The following is a 26,724-nucleotide window of genomic DNA, read 5'->3' on the forward strand; positions in this document are numbered from 1 at the left end:
TCAGGTGGTCGCGGGAACATCTTCTTGCTCATCCTTGATGAAATGACTCTCACGAAAATGGCAAGAACGTAAAAGAAAATGCATAACAGCGAGAGGCCCAGAGCACCAGTGAGCTCTGGGCACTTCTTTCTTTTCCTCCTTCAGAGGTGTGCGTGGTGTGGGCTGTTTCGAGCATATTTTTGGTAAAATATGCTTTGCTGTTCCCGCCTGCTTACACGACGGGATGAACCCATGTGTCGGGGAATGGGCGCTGAGTAGGACAGAAGTAGTGTGTGGAAGCATTTTAAGTTCTGGCGGTGGTTTTTCTGTTGGGGTAATGCCTGTGGAACTCAGTATGGCTCCGCCTGCTAAGGTCTAAAAGAGCCGTAGTTATTGTCGGCATTTGTGCACAGAGATGAGTTTCTCATGTGTTTTATAGTTGGCTGTGTGTTCGACAAGCCATGTGTTTGTGTTGATTGGAACGCCGAGTGCAATTTTGTGCTTTTGCGAATGAGCGTTTCTGTAAGTGTGTGGTTTCCATCTTGTTGAGGTTAGTTTCCGGAATGTGTTACCGAAGCGGGACAGGAGTACAGCACATCTCTGAATTGCAGCATGTCCTCTTCATGCAGACCTTTGTTCCGGTTAGCTATGCAGCGCATCATCCTTAGTACTTGCTCTCTCTGTCTTCTCCATCACGTTGGATGCGGGGGCCTAGTATTTTGAGTTGTGTGGCTTCTGGTATTAGGGTTCCCGCGCTATCTATGAATATGGGCGGTGGTTTCTATCTGTTACTGTGTACCAACAGAAGCTCGGGCTTTTCAGGTGCGTTTAGGCCCGATGCTTTGTGCTGAAGTGTGTACCACATTCATCGCTGTCTGCAGGGTATCCCCAATCTGGCCTTGTGAGCCCCTGTTGATCCAGCGTATGATGTCGTCAGCATATATGGTGTGTTTTATTTCAGGGATGGGTTGTACAGCTTTTTATGTTCGCTGTATGGCCAAATTGGATATTCGTCCCTAAACTCTGTAATGAAATACGTCGGTGTTGCATGCAGTTTCGCCTGCAGTGCGAGAGGAAGGCTCTGTGGGATAATAAAAATTGTTGAAGAAAACACCGGACATGATTGTCAAAGACGTGGGCAGCAGAAATCAAACGGAATCACTATAGTGACACGTGTACTTCTTTATCTTTATCGGGCGACCACTTCTCGTCGCCTAACCAAATGTTATCGCACAGCGCAGGACGCGCCTGCATGTAAAAGAAGTTTCTGGAATGTTATCGATGGTTCCGTCTACTGTCTTTCACCGCAACTTGTATTATCTGATTGCATGTGTGTGCGACGCGAATAATGTGGAACTTTGTGGAAGACACGCGGGTCCCAGCGATTGCTCTGGAACATTCGACGACAGATGTATAAAAGCCGACGCGCTTGACCCGCTCATCAGATTTTCGACGACCGCTGATCGTGTTCGCCGCTACCATCCTTCTTTGAGTGTAGCCTGTTTTTGAGGGCACAAGTTCGCGCAATAAAACGCTCGTTTCGTTAATCACAGTTTTGCTGCCTTCTCAACCGTCACTACCACGTGACAATAGCAATATTTCCGCAGTAAACTGCTGGCATACTTCGATAGCCGCGTTTGCACTGCGGGAGTCGTTCGACGTGAAGCTGGGTTGAGCCGCGAAGACGAAACAGTGCGTCTTGGCAAAGACGTACTTGAGCGACGAACCCCTCTCGAAACTGCCAGCCCAGGACGTGCAGAAACGCGACAGAGTACCACTACCATGGCCACCGCCGAATACAGCATCTATGCCACAAACATTGAATACCGCCACAAATCTCTCGCGCGACAGCACAGGCGTCTCGAGGATCCATACTCTATCTCAGTACTTGCTTGCAGCACCGGGGGAGCTGCAGGGCTTTTTAGCCTAAGGTCCCTTTATAATTTTTATTGAGGGACTTTACATATTAGCCAATAGGAAGGCTGAACGCACCTCAATATGTGTTCATCCACGCCGCGTCGTCTGCTCAGCATCTGCTTGCCATCCTTTCGATACATCTTCCACTGTTGGCGGAGTGACACAGCAAATATTTTTGTGTTGTCACTGCATTCGTACTGAATGCCACAGCGGTACTTCGGTTCATCGATACGCTTTCTGAGCAGTTCCATGCAGCCTTCTTTGCCAGCTTCAGTAAGAGTGAACGCCCTGATGAATGTTCACACGTGCTGCACCATCTGCTCGGCATCTATTTGGCGTTTGCTCCCCGCAGTCATCACATACCATACTGGAGGCAAGGAATTTATATACCTAAACTTCTGTAGTGGAGGTGGCTCTCCAAAAGTGAAACCGCTGTAGCGCGCCGCCGTACAGGGTGGTGACACCTTTTGGTCTGCGCCGTGCCGCCGTTTTGATCCGCGGTCGCCATATACGCTCTAAGTGCCCCTTCTGCCACACAACGATAATCGTCATCTGCCTTGATGCGTTTCCTTTCTTTAACGCTGCGAGCCCGGCACTTTCCAGTAACGAACGGCACGCGCGTTATCAGCATATGATAGCATTGCCGACAGGAAATTGCTTATAACGCGCGTGCCGTTCGTTACTGGAAAGTACCGGGCTCGCAGCGTTAAAGAAAGGAAACGCATCAAGGCAGAGGACGATTATCGTTGTGTGGCAGAAGGGGCACATAGAGTGTAGGGGCGAGCCGCTTGCTGCGCCCGTTCCTCCCAGCGTTGGTACAGCAACATTGTTGGGGAGTTTGCGAAGCTGCTGTGTTCTGCGCCAGGTGCTGGGTGATTAAAGTGTGTTCAGTCGCAAAAACCAGCACGCCAAGGTGTTGTGTACCGCTGTGTGCCGGCTCGACAACGAAAGGCATGCGTCGTTTTCGCTTTTCACGGCACAAAAAAGGAACAGAGAAAAGTATTCCGCTTTTAGGTACCAGCATTGTGTGGTTAGAATAATGCCGCGAAGCTTGCTTTTGTTTGTTTGATCATTCTTAAAGCGGCCGGCACGGCGCATTATCAATTTTTCTGTGACGCGAGATGCGACCAGATTTATCTCGATTGATCCGAGCCACGCGCGAATGTCGGGTTCCAGAATTTCGTCGTTGTCTTTAGCATGTTCTCTCGCGGTTTCCTTACCGGCTTTAAATGAGCTCGGCCGAGGGCGGCGGGCATCCTGTTCATCGATGACTGCCGAGCTTGTTTGCTGCTATCGCCGCCGCGAAGTTGTGCAGTTCTTAGTAGGCGCAAGTCAGCCTAATAAAGGGCTTCTTTTAGGAGCCTCAACTCAACGTCAACTGGTTGCTGATTTGTAGCAAGAGACAATTGAAGCCTACTGCATGTTGTGCACCTTATAAGCTCTCATGCCTGACAGCACCCAAAGGCGTTGCTTTATAAAGCAGCCAATCTAGTCCAGTAGTTCATTGGTTTGAGCATCCCATTTGGCCAACGCGGACCTAGCTGCACAGTATAGTCATTTTCTCCGAGATCTATGCATGCAAGCATACGCTACTTCATTTCTGTGTGCAAGAAGCGCTTAGGATTGCGAGTAAATGTGCAAGACCATTATACACTTGAATTTGCTGGCGCAAGCGCATGCTAAACAAGACTATAGGCTGACGCTCCATTGCCCACCGTATCTGCACGCGCTCGCCGTAATATGGCGGTCACGAAGGCAGTGTCTCCACTCTGTACGGCGGCGCGCTACATCGAGGCACCCTACACTCCAAGAACAGTTTACACCCTTTGGAGTGCCCCTTCTGCCACACAACAACAATCGTCATCTACCTTGATGCGTTTCCTTTCTTTAGCGCTGCGAGCCCAGTACTTTCCAGTAACGAACGGCACGCGCGTTATCAGCATGATAGCATTGCCGACAGGAAATGTTATCATGCGCTGCTGAGAAGAGCGCGCATATCCGCCGAGACGAGAAGAAAGCGAGAGAGAAGAAAGGGCGGGCAGGTTAACCAGAGAGGAAGATCCGGTTTGCTACCCTACGCTGGTGGAGAGGGGAGCGAGAGGTAAAGTGATCACAAAGTAGAGATAAAGAAAGAAAGGAGCATAGACATACAATCACAGTCGGTAGCGTGGCACGCCGGTGCGTGCGAAAGCTGAGAATTACTCCCTCGCTTGACGCGTACCCAGTGGCACATACTTAGTGACCCAAGTTTGCGAGAGGTTCATTGAAAAGTGCCACCTACCCAGTGCATTTGTGGCGCAGCCTTCTAAAGCGTCGGGCTGTTGTCCTTGAGGAGACCTTGTGACGTGGGTTCAATTCCGCTCAGCGTCAGAGAAACTTAGGGGATCTTTTTCGTCATCGTAGAGTGGGCTGGGCTGGGGTGCGTTTGGCAGGCATTCTCAGATCATGAACAGCAGGTTGCCATTATCCCTCAAGAGAAAAGTGTATAACAGCTGTGTCTTACGAGTACCCACGTACGGGGCAGAAACCTGGTGGCTTAGGAAAAGAGTTCTACTTAAATTGAGGACGACGCAACGAGCTATGGAAAGAAGAATGATCGGTGTAACGTTAAGGGATAAGAAAAGAGCAGATTGGGTGAGGGGACAAACGCGAGACAAACGGACTACTCAGTGACCCAAGGTAGGTGGGAAAATGGCCATATACAACCACAGATAGCCCTCTCGAAAGTGCGTGAAGCACCCTAATGATGCGAACGCATAAAAACTTGCAGCACACGATAAGGAAAAGTGGGACAAAATGTTGTATATTGGTGTACTCGTTATTGTGCGCGGTAAGTTACTCAGCGTTGATATTATTATGATTCGGGATACGGCTATCACGTGAGGGGCCAGCCCAGTAACGTGGGCGTCTGAGCAGCCGCGGGACCGGGCTGCTGCGGAGAAGGAGGCAGGAAGCGACGTCGCCTCGACCGCCGTCCGGTGTCAGGTGGCCGCGCGCAAGGGACAGCCGCGGACAGCCTCAGGCCACACCGCGCAGCCACTCCCATGAGCGCTTGGCCGCCTGCCCTGACCAGGGGCCCGGATCTCGCGCTTCTGCGCCTGCTACTACCCTCGCTGCTCTTCACCTCAGCCCTATGGCCGGCAGCCCGTGCACGAAACGCCTGTGAGTCAAGGTCGCCATCTTGCCATCTGCGTAATCGTCGCGGCCCGGTGCACAGACTTTCCTCATTATAACTTGCGCACGCAAAAAATAACAAACAGAGAATAACCCTATTAATTTTTCTGCTGCATTCGAGGTTGTCGCGTCGTAATTTATGTGACTGTGCTAAAGAAAGAAAATGAGTGACGAGAGCTGCCTCTCAGAAGTTTCACGCAAGCGACAAGACAAGGTGCTTACTCTCGTCATAACAAATTCGAAGCGTCGCCACTCCTGTCGTTTTCATACAGATTGCTCCTATGCTATGTTATGCTATTTAAAACTTAAATTTGGAGGGATGATCAGCTGTCCTATGTAATATGCGATCGTTTTATTGGTATTTATGTGTATATGAATGTGTTACGTATTGTTTTCCGGCAGAGCTATCAGCCTTTTGTGCTATTGACATTTGTATACTGTGCGTCGGCGACAAAGCCGAAGCACGTTCCGGCCGGGTAGCTCGATTCCCAGAGGCAGAATTTCTGACAAGCATTCTCTGTCATTAGCCGCGTTTACATGAATGCGGCAGAGGCGCATCGCATTTCTAGGCATCGCATCAACCTAAACGGCGTTGATTCGCTTGGAAGACGAATCGCATTAAATCACCAACAGAGCGCGTATATCGAGAAATTATCTCACGCGACGCGCGTAAACGTTGGCGTATCGCACCGACAGAGGAAGACTGCGACAGTGCGTGCTGGGTTCCACTCACCGGCGAAATGCACTTGACGGATGCGTCTTCTTTCTGTCGAAGGCGCCTAGTGCAAGCGCTATCGCGTAGTGTTGCGGTGATGCTCTAAGAAATCTTACACGCTACTGTCGCATTCATGTAAACGCGGCTATTGTAGCTTCTTAACTTCAGAGCTTTCCTTCATATTGACACGTTAGCCTGTCAATAAACACACACACGCACGCACATACATACATACATACATACATACATACATACATACATACATACATACATACATACATACATACATACATACATACATACATACATACATACATACATACATACATACATACATACATACATACATACATACATACATACGAGGGGAAGTCAAAAAGCAAAGGGACTTTTGAGAAAAGGTACATTTGCTCTAATGATAGAAAATTTAACCGTACATTATTTTTCTACATATCCTCCCTGGACTTCAACGCACTTTGCCCAATGATTCACAAGTTTTTTGATTCCGTCGGAAAAAAAAGCTTTTTGGTTGCGCCTGTAACCAATTTTGCACCGCATCAATGACTTCTGTATCGGTTGCAAACCTTCCCGTGAGCGCTTCCTTCACTGATCCAAACATATCAAAATCGCTTGGAGCCAGGTCCGAACTTATGGCGGGTGTTCCAGCAATTCGAATCCCGACTCCTTGATTGTTTCGGCCGTCCGTTTGATAGAATGTGGCCGAGTGTTGTCTTGCTGCATGATGACACCTTTTCGCAGTTTTCCACGACGTTTGGATCTGATTGCAGGTTTCAGTTTAGTTTGCAACACATCACAATAGTTCCCACTGTTCACAGTTTCGCTTCTTGGGATGAAATGAACGGCTACCACATCTTCCATGTCCCAGAATAGTGTTAGCATAATCTTACCAGCTGATGGTTGACGTTTAAATTTCTTAACTTCTGGTGATGATGAGTGTTTCCAAACCATGGCCGCAGCCTTACTTTCCCATTCGTGATGATGTATGCCCAATTTTCATCTACAGTAACAATTTGCTGTAAAAATCCATCTCCCTCTCGACGATAACGGGCCAAATGTTTTCGAGAGATGTCCAACCCTTGTGCCTTACGCTGTGCTGACAATTCTTTCGGGACCCACCTTGCACACACTTCCCGAAAATTTAGCCTGTCGTCGTGTAAGATGGAATACGCTGAACCATGACTGATATGCAAAGTATTGGGATTTCGTCCACTGTGATTCCTCTGTTTTCCATCACCATACCCTCATCGACTTTCAAATTGTTCTCAGTCGTTGACGTCGATGGCCTGCCCGTCCTTTCCTTGTCACATAAAGAAGTTTTTTTTTGTTTGAAACACTCTATCCATTCGTAGATCTTGCTTCGTGATAAACTGTCACCATACTGCGCTTGCATTCGACGAATAATTTCCGCAGGTTTAACACCTTCCGCAAACAAAAAGCGAATCACTGCCCTCATTTCCTCCTTGGTGCAGATTGACAATGGAACTGCCATGTTTAACGGTCTGCAACGCTCTAACGACTGACGCGGGAATAAGAGTGACACGTTCCATAGAAGTGTTACAGACGACACTAATTCAGAGCTGGATACTAGCAGCGTTAACAAATCCTAGAGCGAGAAATTGCAAAAGTCCTTTTACTTTTTTACTTCCCCTCGTACGTGCATACATACATACATACATACATACATACATACATACATACATACATACATACATACATACATACATACATACATACATACATACATACATACATACATACATACATACATACATACATATGATCTAGAAACAACTAACATGTTTTTCAGACCGGGAGTTTTAACAATGAATTACGCCACAGCAGATTTTTTCTTTCAGATTTAATACGACCATTACAATGAGGAAAGTGGTCAGAAAACACGGAATGCCGCTGGAGCGACATTCCTTGTTCTTCGACCTCTGCTCGTCACGGCAAACCTCCGTCTGTCCTTGAACCTCTGTCGGAAGAGGAAGATGGCTATACGTGCATGTTTGCGCAAGCGAACAGATAATACTTGGGTTAAACGCTGGCAAACGCCGGGTGCTTCCAGTTCGGCTTATGTCCTGCACCATAGCACAACGTTTATCGAGACGTAGTCTGCAGACACGGTGCCCGCAACGTCGTAGAACGCCCCACTGCGGCACGCTCTTTCTTCGCTACCGGCCTTCAGGTTGCGCTATCTTCAAGATTCGTCGGTTCGTCTATCATATGCGCAGCCACAAGTAAAAGCGAACACACTTGAAAGGACACGCTACGGACAGCTCATTAATCGTGGGTCATGAAAGAGTCATGAATTGGCCAGCAGGTACAGCAAGGCCGCTGTACCTGCTGACCAATTCATGACTCTTATAGACAAGGCGCGTATTTACAGCTGCATGCAAGCTGGGCGCATACTTAAACTGAGGGGGAACATCTTAGCCAAGCCGAGCAATTTCCGTGAGTTATTCAGGTATAGCAGTGCAGTTCACTAAAAAAAAATTCTACGGTGCATGCGTGTCATTAGGACTATACATATATTCTATAAACGGGGTGGGAAGAAGAGAAAGAAGTGCCCAGGGCTCACCGGTGCTCTAGTGAGCTCGATCTATGAACTTTTCAACGGCAAGGAATTTTACTGCTCTCAAAGCGGATTGTCTTCATTAACGAATCAACAGTCAAGAGGTCTACCACAGGGATCAGTCCTATCGCCATTGCTGTTTAATGTTTTACTGAGTACTGCACCTTTGCAACAGGATGTGCATGTGTAGTACGTATACGCCTACGACGTAGCATTTTTTGCTGCATCGGTAGATGTACATGGTTTGTACCAAACTCTACAGTCCTATATGAGCCGCCTACAATTGTGGCTTGATGGCATTAACCTCTCTCTTAATATGAGAAAAAGCGCCATCCTAATTTTCCCTCAACGCGTTCCTGTGCAAATTACAACTTTTTAGCGACAAGAAAATATCCCCCAGATGAATTCACTTAAATATTTGGGTGTAACGTACACCGAAAAGCTTATTTGGAGTCTGCATATAGAGCATATTACCTTGAAGGGAGCACGCGCAGTAGGAATGCTGCGTAGACTTGCAGCAATTGATCAGGGTTGCGTCGGCATGCCCTCATTATGATCTATTGCATGTATGTTCGCCAGATAATTGAGTTTGGCTGCGTTTTGTTTTCTGGCGGACCTGCATACAAAATTTGGCCTCTGATTCTATTAGAACGAGAGAGATTACGTTAGTGTCTTGGGCTTCCCAAATTTGTCGCTAACGATATCTTATATCAAGAAGCACGCCTGCCTTCATTTCTAATGCGATTTCATATCCTAACAGTACAAACTTTTCTAAATATATATGCATCACCACAGAGGAGATCACAATATGTTTTCCTTAATGAACCAGCCTCATTTTTTAACTATCAGTGATGCCGCTCACGTTGTCCTCAAGTTGTTTTCGTGCAAAAACTATTGAACCCATTAAATGTTCGCCTATGCGAGGTGCTGTTACTAAATTCCTCTGTTCCAGTCGCTAAAATTGAATTTGATGATATTTTTCCAAACAATGCTAAACATTTGCCCTATCAATATCTGGATAGTATTTTGGAAGACCACCTTGCACACCTGGATACAAAGACCGTTATAGCAATTAACTGATGCTTCCGTCTGGGAAAAAAAGGAAGGTGTAGGCATTGAATCACCACACCTAAATTGGTCTTTTTCCATTCGGCTACCTGACTTCACGCCTATCTTTCAGGCGGAATTGTTGACAGTTGTATTAACCTTACGTAAATTACCACCATCTCTGTCATCAGCCATAATCTTAACTGGTTGCCTGTCGGTTTGTTCTTCAATAACCACACCCAAATTGGCAGATTCATTACAACATTTCCGTTCTCTTCTTCCAAGACACTTACGTCTTGTTTGTTTAGTGTGGGTGCCAGGCGACAGAGGTCTAGCCTTAAATGAATATGCAGATACGCTCGCAGTAGCATCCCACGATGGTCCTATATTCGCCATTTTGCCTTCGTCAGCTTTCATCACTGCGGCGCGATTAAGAAAATATACTACTACAAATAAGTTCGCACAATCGTCATTGGCAACATCTGATTTCCCGCATCTGTTTTCCTTGGAACAACAAATGGTGCTCCTCTAGAAAATTGAAGTAACGGTTACAAGACTACGGTGCCGAGTCCCCTACACTGAACTTTTACCTCCACAGGTGTGGTCAGGCTATATCGCCTTTGTGCAATGAGAGTGCATCTCTGCAACACTTATTTCTGACATGCCGCTGTTTCATTGTTCAACGGAAAAGATTTTAGAAGAACCCTTCCAGAAGCTTGGCTTGAATTTGACTCTTCCTGTAATTGTTTTCTTTGGGGCTACCATACTAGGTTACAGCCACAGGAACGTTTGTGAAGCCCCCTGTATCTTTCTGCGTGAGGCAAAACGAATTGCAGGCTAGAATTCTTCTTAACACTTATTTTGCTCACACAATTATTTTTATTGTAATACTTAGATAATTGATTATTCATATCTGTAACAGTAGCCACATTAAATCCCATTTGCAAGATACTTTTTCATATAACCTTAATTTCGAAAAACAAATTGATAATAGTTCTTTCACCGCCCGATTCACGGCCGATCCTCCAGAGTGGGTTGCGCCATTCACTTCACTAGGGAACAAGAACAAGAGCTCCGCCTGGTGTGCTCAACTATTGGGCGGCGGTATTCTACTGTTCGTTTAACGTCTTTGTTGTTGATCATGATGATGATGACCTTGATGTTGATGGCGCATACCCACTCACGGGGATTGACCCAGAGTCGGGCGGGCTTTACATGTGTGTTCAGGTAAGGAATTTATAAATCGATAATTTTGATGACTAAATTAAAGCGAGGAAAGTTCAAAACGATTCAGTAGACAGTAATTCAACCAAAAGAAAGAAATTATATATAATATAAATGGGAGGCAGTAAAGGAGGAATGAAATGAATAATACGGTCAACAATGAATCGGTTTGATTCAATAATGAAATTTTTTAAGGCGATGCATACATTCTGTGAGTGCCCAAGCACAGACGTTCCGAAAGACAGAAGTACCGGAGTGTTCAGTGGCAGGCCGAGCTGTTGCACTGTAATTTCCTTTGCCATTTTTCTCAGGAAAGAGAAACGCTGGAATCCCAGTAAGTAGTGTTCAACCGTTTATAACGAATTGCAAAAATGGCACAAAGGGGAAGTTGCCAGACCAGATCGGCGCATGTATAAATTTAGGGGTGGGACTGGACAACGCAGTCTCGTTAATGTCACTTCCGTCTGTCTGGTTTTGTAAAATTTCTTGCTCCAAGGGAATTTGCAAGTGGTGTAGTTCTGAGGATGATGTTAGATTTGATTTTGATGTCAAAAGGATGTATCTTCTAAACCTGACAGACGTGATAAAACCCGTGGTTGGTAGAAGGGTAAGCACAGGGCCGCTGATAGAAGCCTTGGCCAAGCTGTCTACCGCTTCATTCATAAATATGCCTTTGTGCCCAGGTACCCATGTTAATCGTAAACTCCGAAAATGACTTGGAGCCAGTGAGTACAAAGTTTTTAATATATGCGACTCGCCGGGAGCAGTAAGTCAGGTGCATAGCGATAAATAGTCTGTGATTATTACCGTGGTTGACCTGGAAGCTTGTAGCTTACGCAAAGCTAGGACAACAGCAAGGAATTCCGCTAGGAATATTAGACTGAAGTCGGGAAGACGAATAGAAAAAATACCAATCTAATACGATGAAAAAATTCCAACTGCGGCTTTTTCCTCACTGCGAAGCACCTGTTGCTGTAATTACGTTTGTGTGGAGCTGATTCAAGTGATCCTGGAGTAAGCCGTTAAGAACATGCGAGGGAAGCTGCTTTGCATTGTTTGGCTATATGTCATTATAAGTAATAACCAATGAATTTGAGATACTGTTTATCGTGATTACATCATTTATACGTGCATCTAACACACTCAATAACGATTGTGTTATAATCACTTGTGGCGTGTGCAATCGAGGCCATGTTACTCCAAAAATTGGGCTCGTTCATTGGTAAAGATTGACTGTGACCTTCTTAATGGCAATTCATAGAGCCTTATGCATGTTTGAACGGTGAATATTTTAAATCTCATTTCAAGGGAAGGTATTCGTGATTCCTTGTGGAGCACAGCCCGACATAAGCGAAGTGCTTCCCGTTCCAGCAAAACTAGTGGACGTAGTTTGTGAGCAGGGGCGCCGGAGAATAACAGACAGCTGAACTCTAGTATAGGTCGGATATACATGCGGTAATTCATTATGAGTGTGTCTCTACGCATGCCCCATCGATTATTGCTTATCCTTCTTAGTATCCTCATTGCACGGGAAGCTTTTGACGTTATATGTTCAATATGATGACGCCAGTTAAAATTTACATCATAAATAATTCCAAGGTACTTGACTTTTTTCACTTGTCGAATAGTGGAGTGCCGGTATGAAAGGGATATGTTAACTGGGCCTTGTAGAGAGACAGAGAGAGAGAAGTGGTTTCTGTGGGGGAAAGAACAAAAGGCTGACACTATCTTCTACAACCCACGCGGGAGCACGCCTCAGCGCCAGCAGGGTGGGGGAGATGGGAGAAAAGGAGAGAGAGGGTAAAGACAAGAACGGCACTCTTACTAACATTAAGCGACAAGCGGATACTGTCCAGCCATGCTTCTAGCTCCCATAAATATTCCTGCAAGCACTCGTACAGTGACTGAATGTCACTTGCCGAAGCAAAAAACGCTATGTAATGAGCGTAAACGCACGTGCTTACATTCTGATGATAAGGAATGGAGCTGAGTAGGATGTCAAACAACAGCGGGGAAAAAACTGCGCCTTGAGGAACCCCGCGCGTTTGTCTGAATATTCCTGATGAAATTCCACTTTGTGCACAGTAAAACTCCCTGCCCTGCAAGAAGTCAGCAGTCCACGTTACGAAGTATTCAGGTAATCCAATATCCTGCATCCTCTTTATTAATATAGAGTATTCCACACTACTGTATGCTTTAGAAATGCCGAGTGTAACTATAGCTGCATATTGTTTTTGGTGACGAGCTAACTGAATTCGACTCTCTAGGTCGACATGTGCGCACCAAATGGACATCCCTGGTCTAATCCAATTTGGCAGGGGCTCAATAATTCTCTTGTGGTCACAACCTTAACCATACATGCGCTTAATAATCTTTCTATTAAGTTCCCAAAATTTTATGTTAGAGAAATAGGCCGAATATTGTCTAGAACATCCCCTTTGGTTTGGTCTTTCTGCAGTGGAATCACCGGCGATTCTCCACGCAATAGGGATCTATGCATATTGTATCGAGCAATTTACGGCATCTAACAAGCCGTTAGGAGCGACGTCAAAGAGAAGTTTAATCATCTGAGTAGTGAGTCTATCGGCACCTGGGGCTGCAGTTGGTAAACATGAAACAGTTTGGGACAATTCTCACATAGAAATCTCTTCGAAATCTGCTGATGTGCCCTGTCTCTGAGGAGAGGAGGGAGGAGATGTAACGAATCGCAATTACATCTAGAGAGTCAGCTTTTTCACTGGTGGTTAAAACTATTGTCTCCAAGTTCAAGGGGCGCGGAATAATTTTTTGGGATCTTAAAAAGCGCAATTATGCATTGTTATTATTTGATTTTGGAAGAAATTCGAAATGGCGGACATTGTAGTTGTTTTTTGCCTTGGATACGGTTGTTTGAAATGTTCCAGCAATACATTTATAGTTGCTCCAGTTTTTCGTAGACTGGTTATGCATGAGTTGTTTCCATGCAGCTTTACGTCGCTTGTATCCCGCGAGCAACCGTCATTCCACCAATTTGTAGAAGCAGTGTCTTTGCGTGCTTTGAACTGGAACTCTGTCCTTTTGCGCGAAGTATCTAAGATTGAACAAATATCCTCAGCGTTCAATGAATAATCTTCAATTGATTTGAAAGTGGTGTGCAAGCATCTTTTAAATGTGCGGTAATCCACAAAAGAGGGGATTCGAGCCGCCACGGTGGACTGCGGACCTACCATTTCAAACACAGCTGGAAAATGATCACTGTTTGTCCCAAAACCCACCGTTTCCCATGCGGATATGGAAAGACCTGGACCCGGAAACGTAAGATCCAGCACAGATCTAAACTGTCCGCGAAGAAATATAACTGAACCCGAATTTCGACACGGAAAGTTATTAGTTGTTGCCAATTATTATAGATGCTTTCCACACTGCTCTGATCTGAATCCCCATAACATATGATTTGAGTTGAAGTCACCAGCCAATACTATCTCTTTACCGCATTTTCCAAAAACGGAGTCTAGTGGGCGCGTATCCTGCACACCCGAATGAACGTATATATTGACCAACGAGAAAGGCCTACTGTCAGGGAAAATAATTTCTACTGCTAGAATTTCACATTCTGGAGACATCAGCTGGAATGATGTATTTTCCCTGTGGCAAAACTTGCTTGAGACCATAATTAACAAGCCCCCACCTCTAGACGGGCGACCTAGGCGAAAGGACCTAAAATTGCGCAAACAAATTAGTTTTTCAGGCGATAACCAAGCTTCTTGCAGTAAAATTGCAGCTGAAGAAATTTGAGAAGATGGAACGTTTAAATCAGTAGAAGCAGCGAATAATGTTTTGCAGTTCCACTGCAGCACCCTCATCTACCTTCCAGTGATCAGAGAACCGCAGAGGCAACAGCCTCCTCCAAAATTTTTTCATTTCAGGTTGACTTCAGCGAGGATTTTCTTCGATTTACTAAGTGTGAAGTTGTAGCTTCCAGGGGAGAACAGCTCGTTTTCTGTGTCCTCACGTCAATTTCCATGTTTGAGCCATCCTGATAATCAGAGTTGTCTGGGCTAGTAGTGACCTTGTTTTAGAAACCTGGAACAGGCCTGACGTGCTATATATGGGATGTGGAGACAATTTCCCCATCATGCTGAGAGTGGGGTGAACAAGCATTGTGTCAGAGTTTATTGGCTGAGCAGTAGCAGTCGGTAATAATTGTGTTAATTGTGAGGATACCATTCCGTTAAAGCATTCCGTGACGCTTTGTACAATGCGCTCCTTAATTTTAGCCATAGACTTTTCAATAGCTTGTGCAATTACCTCTGACAAGCTTCCATCAACGACAGCCTGGTGTCGTGCTGTCACACTGGCAAACCATGGGCTCTTTCCTTTACCGCCACAATGACCTTTTGGCGTGAGCAATGCCTTTTGTCCATAACTTCCAGTATTTGGACAGTATTTGAGGGCAGTTCGAGCAATCAGCCTTATGGGCTCCACCGCAGAAGCATCACGAGTCCGATTGGGCCGAGCAATCGCTATAGCGGAATGACTTCCGCCGCAAGCGCAACAACGAAGACTAGATTTACAACCACCCATGCTATGAACATAGCGTCAACCAATTGGGACATTGTAATGGACGCGAGGCAAGCAGGTCCACTCTGAAGATTAGAGGCCATACTTTTATCTCAGTAGGACAAGATGTACCTGTGAACGTGGAAATTACTGACTCGGTTATATGGGTTACTGACTCGGTTATATGACTCGGTTATATGACAGCTTATATCCCTACCTGAGAGTGGCCGGTAGACTAACTTTTACGCAGCGGCATCAATAGTGTCCTTGTGGCTATTGTGCCTACCAATGGGTGTAAATGCAGATTAAGAACTCGAAATAAATTCAGGTGGTGCTTCGAAAGGCCACGTCCCAGTTCCAGAAGATCACCGATGTCCGTCAATTCGGCCGCGGTGCTATTCTTTGTTGTTCATCATATCAGGAGTGCGTTCGAGACACCCTCAATTGCTCTGAATTTGCATCGAATCCGGGGAGCCCGTTTATTCCAGCACAGCTTGCATGCTCGAAAGGCTTAGTTCGCGGGGTGAAAGACAGCCTGGGCCCCTTAGAAGTTCGACTTGTTTTCAGTTGCTGGTGCTGTTTTTGTATACAGGTGTAGCCTAATTGTTGAGAACAAGAAGTCACTTACGGAATCGATCATTGTTACGTTCGTGGGAAAAGTTCGTCCAACTGAAATCAAGGCATGGCCCCTGATATACAGAGTAGAGCCACTTTCTCCACGAACACTACAGTGCTTAAAACGTTGGCGTTACGGGCATAGCATAAAAGGCTGCAGGTCGGTTGCTCGATGCCGACTATGCGGAGAATCACGACAGCACAGACTTTAAATCTCAGGAAGACAAAGGTTGTCAATGAAGCTCATCCTGAAGACCATTCGAACTGTTCTGCGAAATGAAACTTCGAAGGGTGATGGCTCGAGCTAGTTGGCTTTCTATTTTAGACTGTGTGGTGCAGTACGAAGCGGGACAGGGGACACCGAAAAAAAAATGAGGACAGGCTCTTATCCTTAAGCGCTTCTCGTTTTTTCCGTCACCCCTGTCCCGCTTTGCGCTGCACCACACAGTCTAAAATTGAAAACCAACTAGCCCGAGCCAGCACCCTTCAAGTGATTGTCCTCGCTTTTTTTTCGGTGCCCCTGTCCCGCTTTGCGCTGCACCACACAGTCTAAAATGGAAAACCAACTAGCGCGAACCATCACCCTTCAAGCGTTTGGCCTCGTTTTTTTCGGGTGTCCCTTCTCCCGCTTCGCGCTGCACCACAGCCTAAAATGGAAAACCAACTAGCCCGAACCTTCCCGCTTCAAGCACTTGTCCTCGTTTTGTTCTAGTGTCCCCTGTCCGGCTTCGCGCGGAACCACACAGTCTGCTCGGCGAAGGAACGAGAATTAAGAATACTCGAAATCTTGGAAGGCAGGCGATGCTCACGCAGGGAAGCAGTTACTGAGGTTCAGGGAAGGGTCTAGGGCTATGGGCAGGCGTAACAGCTCGTCACACCGCTGTCATAGTTACTTATCCAAGGCCATAGCAGAGGCAGTAGAGAAAGCTATGGAAAGGTCTATGGAACGACTTGCGACAACTATTTTTCAGTGCTTGGGATAAATGCTGTCTAGTCAGTTGTAGCGTTGGTAATATCGATGAACTATTAATGGATTAATTGATAAAAAGTATCCAGCTAAACGATTACTCTTTATCGATGTCCACATTTCATTCAATCGACTTAATCGATTAGACTTGTTTGATTAATCGTTTTCTAGAGTTTAACAGGAGTGGCGCGAAAATTTTCAAATCATACTAGAATGGCGGAGCACGAGCAGGGACTGTGCGGCTTTGGTATGTCGACTTTTTTCTACAAGTCTCGAGTGATGCCGAGCCGAGTGCTTCCCCTCTCTTTCGCCACACGCCGCCCTTAGCTGGAGGCTTGAAACGTCCTCGCAATTGAACGCATGCTATAGCAACCCTGAGGTTGATCGTCGCGTCACTCCCAGTCCATTAAAGACGTGGCACAGCATCCGCGCCGACTTGGAACATAGCGATGGAGTTCATGTCGATTACAGCAAATCTATAGCTTCCGAGCCTCTATTCTAACATCCCGGTTATGTGGCTATTCAAAGAAAGTGTCGGTTTCACCCAAACATCCTGTTTGGATGAAACAGCCAATTGACGTTCCTTCGCTCTGTAGAAAAGAGCATGGGGTATAAAATCTTAAACCAGTAGTGTTATTTTCCCCTGTGAAAATTGCAATTTCTTGCATATTTTAGTTGGACTTCACCTTTCACTTTTGCCGTTTTTATTATTTCTTGTTTACTCTACTGAACAGGAATTCACTAGTACCTTGTTCGTATCTTGTTTATTTCTGCTGTGAGTTCCATTTTATAACATATCTTGTTTATGTTTAGAAAGGCGACTAGTACTAACTCTATTTAGTCTTTACGAAATTAAAGATTATTCTTTATCAAACTTTATACACTTGTATTTCTAACTTGCTTCCCCCTCTCAGACATTAAAATAAGGTCCTACAAAAGTAGATAAATGTGTGTCAACCTTTCTAACGTGCCCGGAAAATCTTAGCTTAATGAATTATTCAATGAAAAACCCTGCGTCAAAATCGATTACCTGATTAAAGGCTAAAATGAAGAATGATTATACGTTAATCGAATAAAAAAGTTAAGCGACCATCTCTAGTCAGCTGGCGCAGTTTCACTGGTGCAGCCTCTACCCAAGTTCTTGCATCCCAGGTTTCAACTGCTTTAAAACTAGCTCAAAAATAAACATTGTCACCCAATCCGCTAGCTGGCTCTCCATGTGCAGGACCTCCTACATATGTAGAACAGACGGAACCAGAACTCCTAACGAAAGATTATGAAGACTACCAGGATGTAGACATGGAACTTAATAATCTGAAACGCACCAGATCTTCCTACAAACGTTCTCCTAAGTCAAAAACTAAAAAAAAAATGAAAATGAGAATCTCTCCAAGAATGACTTTATGAAAGAGAGTATTTTGGAACAGGCAGTTTCCGCTACCGTTCTATTTTAAACATAGGCTCTTTTGGAATCTTACAGTGGAGTGGCCCTTTGTGTCTGATACTATAGATCTATCATACATTTCTTCTAATATTTACCCATACATAATTATCTTACAAGAAACCTGGCTTTCAAATGGTCAAAATTATTTCCTAAAGAAATATCAATTGCTTCGTTTGGATCGACCTACCAGAGGTGGTGGCGTTGCTTTTTTTGGGTTCAGCTGAATATAGTCACAAAGCCACAATACGGCATCACTGTTTGTCTACCGAATGCAAAATTTTAGCATTAGACATAATACTCCCAGACTGCTCCCCTTTTATCTTAGTTAGTTTAGATTTCACAGCAGGAGTGTATGATCTAGACAGCCCATTAGTTTTTTCCAGAAAAGGCGTAGTACTCGATGGTGATCTTGATTCTCACCATTTGTCTTGGGGTTTAAGACTGATTTAGGTGGAAAATGCCTCTGAGAATGGACTCTTGGTCATAACCTATATTATTTAAATTCAAAAGTTGCTATGTTTGTTCGCCGCCAGTCTCAATCGTCCATAGATATAATTTTCTGCAGCTCGTCTCTAACTATATCCTCGTGGAATATGCTATAGACTGTGCTACGAACAGCGACTACCTTCCTATTATTTTTGAGACTGATTTTCTTGTGATTCTTCAAGAAAAAAAAATACCACATTTGTAAACTATGACAAGTTTAAAAATGACTTGATGTCTACAATGCTTTCCCGTACGGCTATGCAAGGCGATATTAGAGGTACGAGCTTCTGTGCAGATTTAAAACGTTCCTTGAAAAATGCAGCTGTTAATATAACCTTCAACGCAGGTAGATATTTCAGTCCATGGTGGAATTTGGAATACACGTGGGCTCACCGAAAACGAAAAGCTGCCTGGACGCAACTTCTTTGTAATGAATGTCCAAACAATTGGAGTGACCACCAAATTGTTGCTGCATCTTTCAAGTGCACGATAGCTAAAGCCAAAGATGAGTACGGCATGAAGAAATTCACTTATCTATCTAAATCACAAACAAAAAAAGCCCTTTTTAGATTTTCACGCTTTTCAGCAATTTCACGATTTTCAGCAAATATCGCCTCTGGTTTTTTTTCGCCACGTGAATTGTCAGAATTATTAGAAAATATTGGAAAGGGACTCTCTTCAATCGTAACTTTTGAAACCATTACCTCTATAGGAATTTAGGCAAGTCACACTGCAAGAACTGGTGGATGTTGTCCGCTCTCTGCCTTCTTCAGCGCCAGGTCCAGTTGGATTTACCACAGCCGCGATAAAGATTTTGTATGAATTGTCCCCGCAAGAAATATTGAATATGGTAAATTACTCTTTAAAAGATGTCCGGATACCTTCAGAAAGAAAAATTGCTCAGGTAATTCCGGTAGTTAAAAAACAGGGAGGTGGGTATTATTTAGGTAATCTTAGACCAATTTCTATCACACCCAATTTGGTTAAACTAACAGAAATAATTTTGAATGGCCGAATTACAGCCTACATTTCTGAAAACTCAATACTTAGCCCCAGTCAAACTGGCTTTAGATCGGGGTACTCAATATGGTGTGCCCACGTAGACTTAGAGAGTCGCACACAACTTGCTCGTCGCCAAAGGGAATATTGAGTAGTAGTGACCCTAGATCTAGCTAAAGCTTATGATATTGTGGAACATGGCATCGAATGATGAACGTGGCGAAAGGACAAACGAGTCAATATTTGCTGGAATCGGTATCATCTTTTGAGAGCGTAAAAAATATAGATGACTCAGTCACAGCGATTTGATGGAGAGTCATACCTTATTTCTCCGAGAGCACGTTCTGCTTTCTTCAGAGTAACGTGGCAATCCAATGAGGCATAGACGCAGCTGTTGATGGCCCTTTGCGTTCTATTGCTGCGCAGCGTGTGGCGGCTTCCTGACGCAGTTCCGGGGTCACTTTCAGTCGCCAAATTACCCCGACCACTACGACGACTCTGCTGTGTGCCGCTGGTACATATTCGCGCCAAAGGAGTTTGCCATCCTCATCGAGAAGCACGCCATCGACATCGAGGACGATGCAAGCCGGGCGGACTGCCCCTACGATTACTTGAGGGTGAGAGCCTGCCCACTGCCACTGCCTAAGTTATTTCCTAACACATTTGATTGCTATTTTATGCTCTTTCTCATGCCTCACCATAATTTTGGTTTTTTGTTCCTCGTAATGTTGTCGATGCGCTTAAATACATTTTCAAACTCTAAGTGCTGAAGTAACTTTGCTGATGGGGAAAAAAAGGTGCAGTTTGGCGCGAAAAGCGAAGCATCGATTGCGCAAGCAAATTAGTGGGTAGGTACACGAAGTAAGGATAGTAGTTTTATCGGCCGTGTAAACTTGTAAATATAGGCATACTATACTCGCGGACAACTTTCTGTGTCTGTGAAGGAAATGCTACGGGCGCGTGGCTGCTGCACATGTGTTACCGCGCCAAGTAGTCCGGCAGCGTTTGAAAGTGTGTTTGGTTGCTCGGAACAGACGCTGTATTGACGCAGCCTCCACGTGCGACGGTTTCGGGTTTCCCAATACACGGAAGGAAAAAGCCGCAAAATAAGAGAACCTTTACACTCACTGGTGTGTTCTCTCTTATTTAATTGTTGCCAATAAGGTGTTTACGTTTTGTCTTCCTCCGCCTAAACTAACCTCGATTAAAACGCGGAACTCTTTTCAGAAGCGCTCTCATTTGTGCGCTTTGCCTTCGTAGCTTTCCCTTCATAGCCACAGAAAGTTGTCCGCGAGTATAACTAAATTAACAAGCATGGTGTCGCGTGCACAAGCTAACATGAACACATTTCACTCGATGAGCGCGGGAACTGGATGTCAAAACGCTGCAGTCAGGAAACTCGGCCGCAGCAGCGAGTGAATTGACTTTCGTGCAGCCGCTCGCATCAGCGCGAACTACGTCTCGAAAACAGAGTGCAGCGCATACTCTGTACGCGTCGCAGATGGCTTTCAAAATACAGCGGCCCGGCCGGGCGCACGTGGCCGCCTGTTCCGCCTGGAGCAGAATGCGCTCCCCCTCCCTGCCCCCCCCTCCCCCCCGAAGCCTTGCGCGCGACGGAAGGCGGCGCGCTTGGTCCCCGCTTTCCGCTGTTGCATGCGCGAGATTGGGCCGCGATAGCCGGCTCACCCTCGCACGCTTCCACTCGCACATACAGCATACGGCGCGCGGCGATGATTTATCGCCAGTGGACTTTACACGGAACCTCACGGCGACGGCGACGACAGAAATGCGCCTGGAGTGTCCATATAATTGCTATCGCAACAAAACTGGATAAAGTAAAGGACCACACCAGTAAATATTTGCAGTTTTTGGCAGGATTGGCGGTTGTGTTTTACGAGTGTATTGGTAGATGGTTTGGATTCCTTTCTGAAGCTTCTCAAACCAGCTTTGCTTTGATTTGCTCAACTTCACAAATAAATTCATGCCAGTTCGTCTAGGTACCCATTTTTACAGTACAAGGCTGAAAAAGATTTGGTTGCATATCCTGCAATTGTGTCGCACTTATATTACACAAATGGAAGGCTGACGGGAAGTGTAACTTGACCTTCATTGCCAATATCCTGCTTTATTTGACTCCCCTCACTGCCATATTCACATAGTGTGGTGCTAGCACAACATTAATGAATAACGCACGTTAGTGAAAACATGTCAATTACTATAAACAGTGTGAAATAGTGGTCGAACAAAGGACATCTATGGAGCTAGCGTTTCTAAAACGGTTCCTTTTCTTCACGAGGGCAAATCCCCTTGTAGAAGTCTTGCCTTCAGATATCCCCTGTTCGATCGCGGCTGATCAAGTCTCCATCTCCCTGTGTGTACCTCAGTCTCCTTTTTATTTGCTCTGAGAACTTGGCGGAAATTTGTGCTGATACGTTAAAAAATAGACTTTAGCACACGGGGCATCGGTCAACGGTCAATACCGCGTTTCCAGAACACGATCGGCGCCGGCAAGGCTCTGTGAACGCAGGCGCAGCTGCTAGGGCACATGCTCACGTGGCCCTTCAGGAAAGGAAAGAATGAGTATACAAATGACTGCATCAGCAGGCATTAGTGTTTCAAATTGAATTTTGTAATATATTCGTTATATCAATGACAAGAATGAGTAAACAACAGCGCTTAACTTTTGCAGTATTACATATGGTCAGAACAGAGTTCCGAACACGTACACGAGGTGGCGTTGCGGTTCAAGGTGGTTCAAGGGGAGCGTATGACAACGTAGACCGCAACATTTTGTGGGATATTTTGGAAGGGGAAGGCCGAAGCGACGATTGTCTGTAGCTTTTGAGAGCGATTTACCTAAAAAATACTGTTTGCGTTGAATGGGAAGGGATGAGGAGCGAGGAGAAAGTTGATATCAACAACGGACTGAGGCAGGGGTGCCCTTATCCCCACTGCTGTTTAAGATGTACATGGTGAGGATGGAGAGGGCGCTAGAAGGAAGTAATATCGGGTTCAATCTCTCATATGAACAGTCGGGTACAGTAGTAGAGAAGCAGCTTCCAGGTTTATTTTATGCGGACGACATTGTGTTGCAAGCTAATAAGCAAAGTGATTTGCAACGTCTGGCCTGTGGACAGGAAGGCAACAATTTAGGTTTGAAATTTAGTGTTAGAAAATCAGGTGCTATGGTATTCAATGAAAACAGTGAACAGACAGTGACAATACAAGGCCAGGAAATATCTCGGGTAAGAGAATATAAATACCTTGGTATATGGATAAACGAAGGATATGGATATATGGAAACACAAGAAAAAACATAAGAGTAAAGGGGAAGAGAAATGCAGCCATAATAAAGCACATAGCGCGGTTTACAAGGTGTTCCGGGGTATGCGGAAAGGTGTAATGTTTCCAAGGCTTACTTTTGAAAATGCGGTTGTTTGCTTGAAATGAGGGGTACAATCGAAACTCGATGGGAACCAAAGGTCAGTGGGACGCCTCGCATTGGGCGCTCACGGGAAGACTACAAATGAAGCTGTGCAGGGTGATATGGGCTGGACTAGTTTTGAAGTGAAGGAAGCTCACAGTAAAATTGATTATGAAGAACGACTGAGGAATATGGAAGAAAGTAAATGGGCTGGGAGAGTGTTTAGGTATCTGTACAGGAAAAACATTGATTCACAGTGGAGCACGAGAACTAGGAAGCTTACCAGCAAGTATGCGGCCTGTAGGGTGGGCAACACAGCAACAAAAAACGTCAAGCGGAAAGTCAGAGAGGCTGAAATAATCTCATGGGTGGCGGCAACGGAAAAGAAACCTGCCATGAGTAACTACTAAGTACTTAAGATGAAAAAACGAAATCAGGAAAGAAACAATTTATGATAACTCAAAGGGACGCTCATTACTTTTCGAAGCGAGATCAGGATGCCTTAGAACACGCACCTATAAAGCGAGATATAAGAAGGAAGAAGAAGCACGTGCTTGCTGCGGTAAAGCTAGGGAAATGATGGAACATGTTTTATTAGAATGTGAAGACATCTAGCCAGCGGTCGATTTAGGCTCCACTTGTCTCTTTCAAGCCCTTGGGTTCTTCGAGAGCAGGGGAAAAGTAAACATGTCCGCAATAGAGATTAGTAAGAGACGATTGTAAGATTGGTGGAAGAAAAGTACGGAAACGACAGAAAACGGAGACGTGCAAAAGCAAAGTTCGCAATAGGTGGTCACAAAATTTGGTTGTGGGAGTTCATATTGTTTTTTTTCTTTATTTCTTTTTTAACCTAGGTAGGGCATTGGGCAGTATAATAGCAAGAGATTGGTGGCGCAACCCATCTCCCCGTTCCAAAGGGGACGCTCATAACATCCATCCATCCATCCATCGGCTAAAGGGGAAGGCTTAGGCGACGACTGTATACAGCTTTTGAGAGAGATTTGCCTAGAAAATACCGTTTGCTTTGAATGGGAAGGGATGAGGAGCGAGGGGAAAGTTGATATCAACGAGGGACTGAGGCAAGGGTGTCCTTTATCCCCACTGCTGTTTATGATGTACATGGTAAGGATGGAAAGGGCTCTAAAGGGAAGCAGTACCGGGTTTAATCTCTCATACGAATAGGCGGGCACCATAGCAGAGGAGCAGCTTCCAGGTTTGTTTTATGCGGACAACATGGTGCTTACAAACTAAGTGATATGCTACGTCTGGCTGATATCTGTGGACAAGAAGCTGAGAATTTAGGATTAAAATTTAGCGTTAAACATTCAGGTTTTATGGTATATAATGAAAACAGTGAGCAGACAGTCTTAATACAGGGCCAGGAAATACCTCAAGTAAAAGAATACAAAACCTTGGCATATGGATAAACAAAGGCGCTAGATATCTGAAGAGATAGGAAAAACGATAATAGCGACAGGAAAGAGAAATGTGACCATAATGCAACACAGCGGAGTTATGGGGATACAACTGATACGAGATGCTTCGGAGTATGTGGAAAAGTGTTGTGGTTCCAGGAGTTACATTTGGAAATGCGGTTGTTAGCTTGAAATAAGGGGTTCAATCAGAACTCGATGGCAACCGAAGGTCAGTGGGACGCCTCGCATTGGGCGCTCACGGAAAGACTACAAATGAAGCCGTGCAGGGTGATATGGGCTGGACAAGTTTTGAGTGAGAGAAGCTCAGGGTAAAATTGATTTTGAACAAAGACCTAGGAACACAAAGATAATAAATGGGTTGCTAGATTGTTCAGATATTTGTACACGAAAAACTTTTATTCACAGTGGAGGAAAATAACTAGGAAACTTAACAAATATGCGACCCGTATAGCAAATAACATGACAACAAAGAACGTCAAACGCAAAGACATAGAGGCTGAGAAAATCTTATGCATGACGGCAATGGAAAAGAAGCCTGCTTAGAATAACTACTTAGGAGGAAAAGACGAAATCAGGAAAGAAACATTTTATAACGCAGAGGGAAGCTTTTTACTTTTCGAAGCGAGGCCAGGGGCGCTATAACGTAAAGCTATTCCAAACTTTTCTATTCCAATTTTCAAATCAGCCCTCGGCGATAGGTCAAAATCTTTTTTGAACCACCCCCACTTCGCCTGTCTGTCAAGCGACGTCACGAAAACCGCGATAGCTCTCCATCTGATAGGACGCGTACACACTGATTATGCAAGACTGGACCGAACAAAAGAAAAATAGTTATTTCTGATTCGACGCCTTTTCGCCATTAGCCCTCGACTATTGGTCAAATGTTTTCGGGCTGCACCCACTTCACCTGCTTATCACGCGACGTCACAAAGCCGCGAAAATTCACCGCGTCAAAGTGACGTGCACGCGTTAAAAATACATTAATAAGCCGAACAAAACTGCATTTTTGTCTGAATAGCCGCAGGCTGCCCCGTTCCGAAAAAATAAAAGATGGCTACAGCCGATCGTTCAGGCACTGGCTACTTGCACCTGCCAGAGAGCATGGGTTTATTTGCGTACAATAAAACTTTTTGCGTGGCCGTGTAGCGTGTTCGAGCACTTTCGGCACGTTTACGACCTCGCTCTGCCAACTCTTCTTTGCTGAGGATCCGTTTTAGCGGCATTCTTAACCTCCCGTTGCATGCCGCCGCGATTTTCCACCAGCCACCTCAAGCTAAGTAAGGGAAAGGGGACCAATCGTAGACGCCGGCACTACCCTCTTCATCCGGTTATCGATTTTCAATGCACTGGCTCGGCCCCATCGAATCCCTCTCCACATGAGTGTACTAATCTCCTCTTGTCAGCCATTTAGATAAGACGAGCCGCTCAGTGTAGGCAATGTTATTCGTTTTTAAAGCAAACAAAAGCGACCTCCTTTAAACGAGGAGAGCGTTTGATTGGTCTGTTCAGACAAACCTGCGGGTCATCACCCCATGCTTGCGTCTGTGGTTACGCAAACTTGATGTCTGGAGATTGGAATAGAAATTAACATATTGGAATAGTTTTACGTCGTAGGGCCCCAGGATGTGTTATAAAGTGCACTTATAAAGCGACGTACAACAAGGAAGAAGAAGCATGCGCATGCTGCGGCAAAGCCATGGAAACGATGGAACATGTTTTATTAGAATGTGAACATATCTACCCATTGGTCGGTTTAGGGCCCTCTGGCTTCCTGGAGGCCCTTGGGAGCGTCGATAGCAGGGGAAGAGTAAACATGTCCGCTATAGAGATTTGTAAGAGGCGATTGCAAGTTTGGTGGAAGAAAAACCGGGAGTTCACAGACAACACAGGCGCACAAAAACAGAGTTCCCTATAGTGGTTAAGAAAGCTTGATGCTGGAAATTCAGTTTTTTTTCTTTTTGTGTGTGTTTTTCTGTCTGTTTAAACATAGGTAGGAGATTAGGCAAAATAACAACAAGAGCCTTGTGGCGCAGCTCACCGCCCCGTTTCAAGGGGACGCTCATAGCATCCATCCATCCCACAATAAATCATCATTATCATCATTATCATTATCATCATCAACAACGACAGGCGTGGTGATAGGGAAGATACAGGGATGGCGT

The 26,724-nt window shown here is 45.2% G+C and overlaps 1 protein-coding gene across 1 annotated transcript in view; it reads left to right on the plus strand.

Annotated features, from left to right (window-relative positions):
- Window positions 1-26,724, plus strand: part of LOC142565793 (cubilin-like) — a 98,475-nt gene that overhangs the window by 4,129 nt on the left and 67,622 nt on the right. The window contains exons 2-3 of the mRNA XM_075676327.1: window positions 4,813-5,058; window positions 20,129-20,319. Coding sequence (XP_075532442.1) covers window positions 4,941-5,058; window positions 20,129-20,319 — 309 coding nt within the window. The 5' untranslated portion in view covers window positions 4,813-4,940. The remainder of the gene's footprint in view (window positions 1-4,812; window positions 5,059-20,128; window positions 20,320-26,724) is intronic.

The sequence above is a fragment of the Dermacentor variabilis genome, unplaced genomic scaffold (genome assembly GCF_050947875.1).
Source record: "Dermacentor variabilis isolate Ectoservices unplaced genomic scaffold, ASM5094787v1 scaffold_12, whole genome shotgun sequence".
NCBI classification, from domain to species: Eukaryota; Metazoa; Arthropoda; class Arachnida; order Ixodida; family Ixodidae; genus Dermacentor; species Dermacentor variabilis.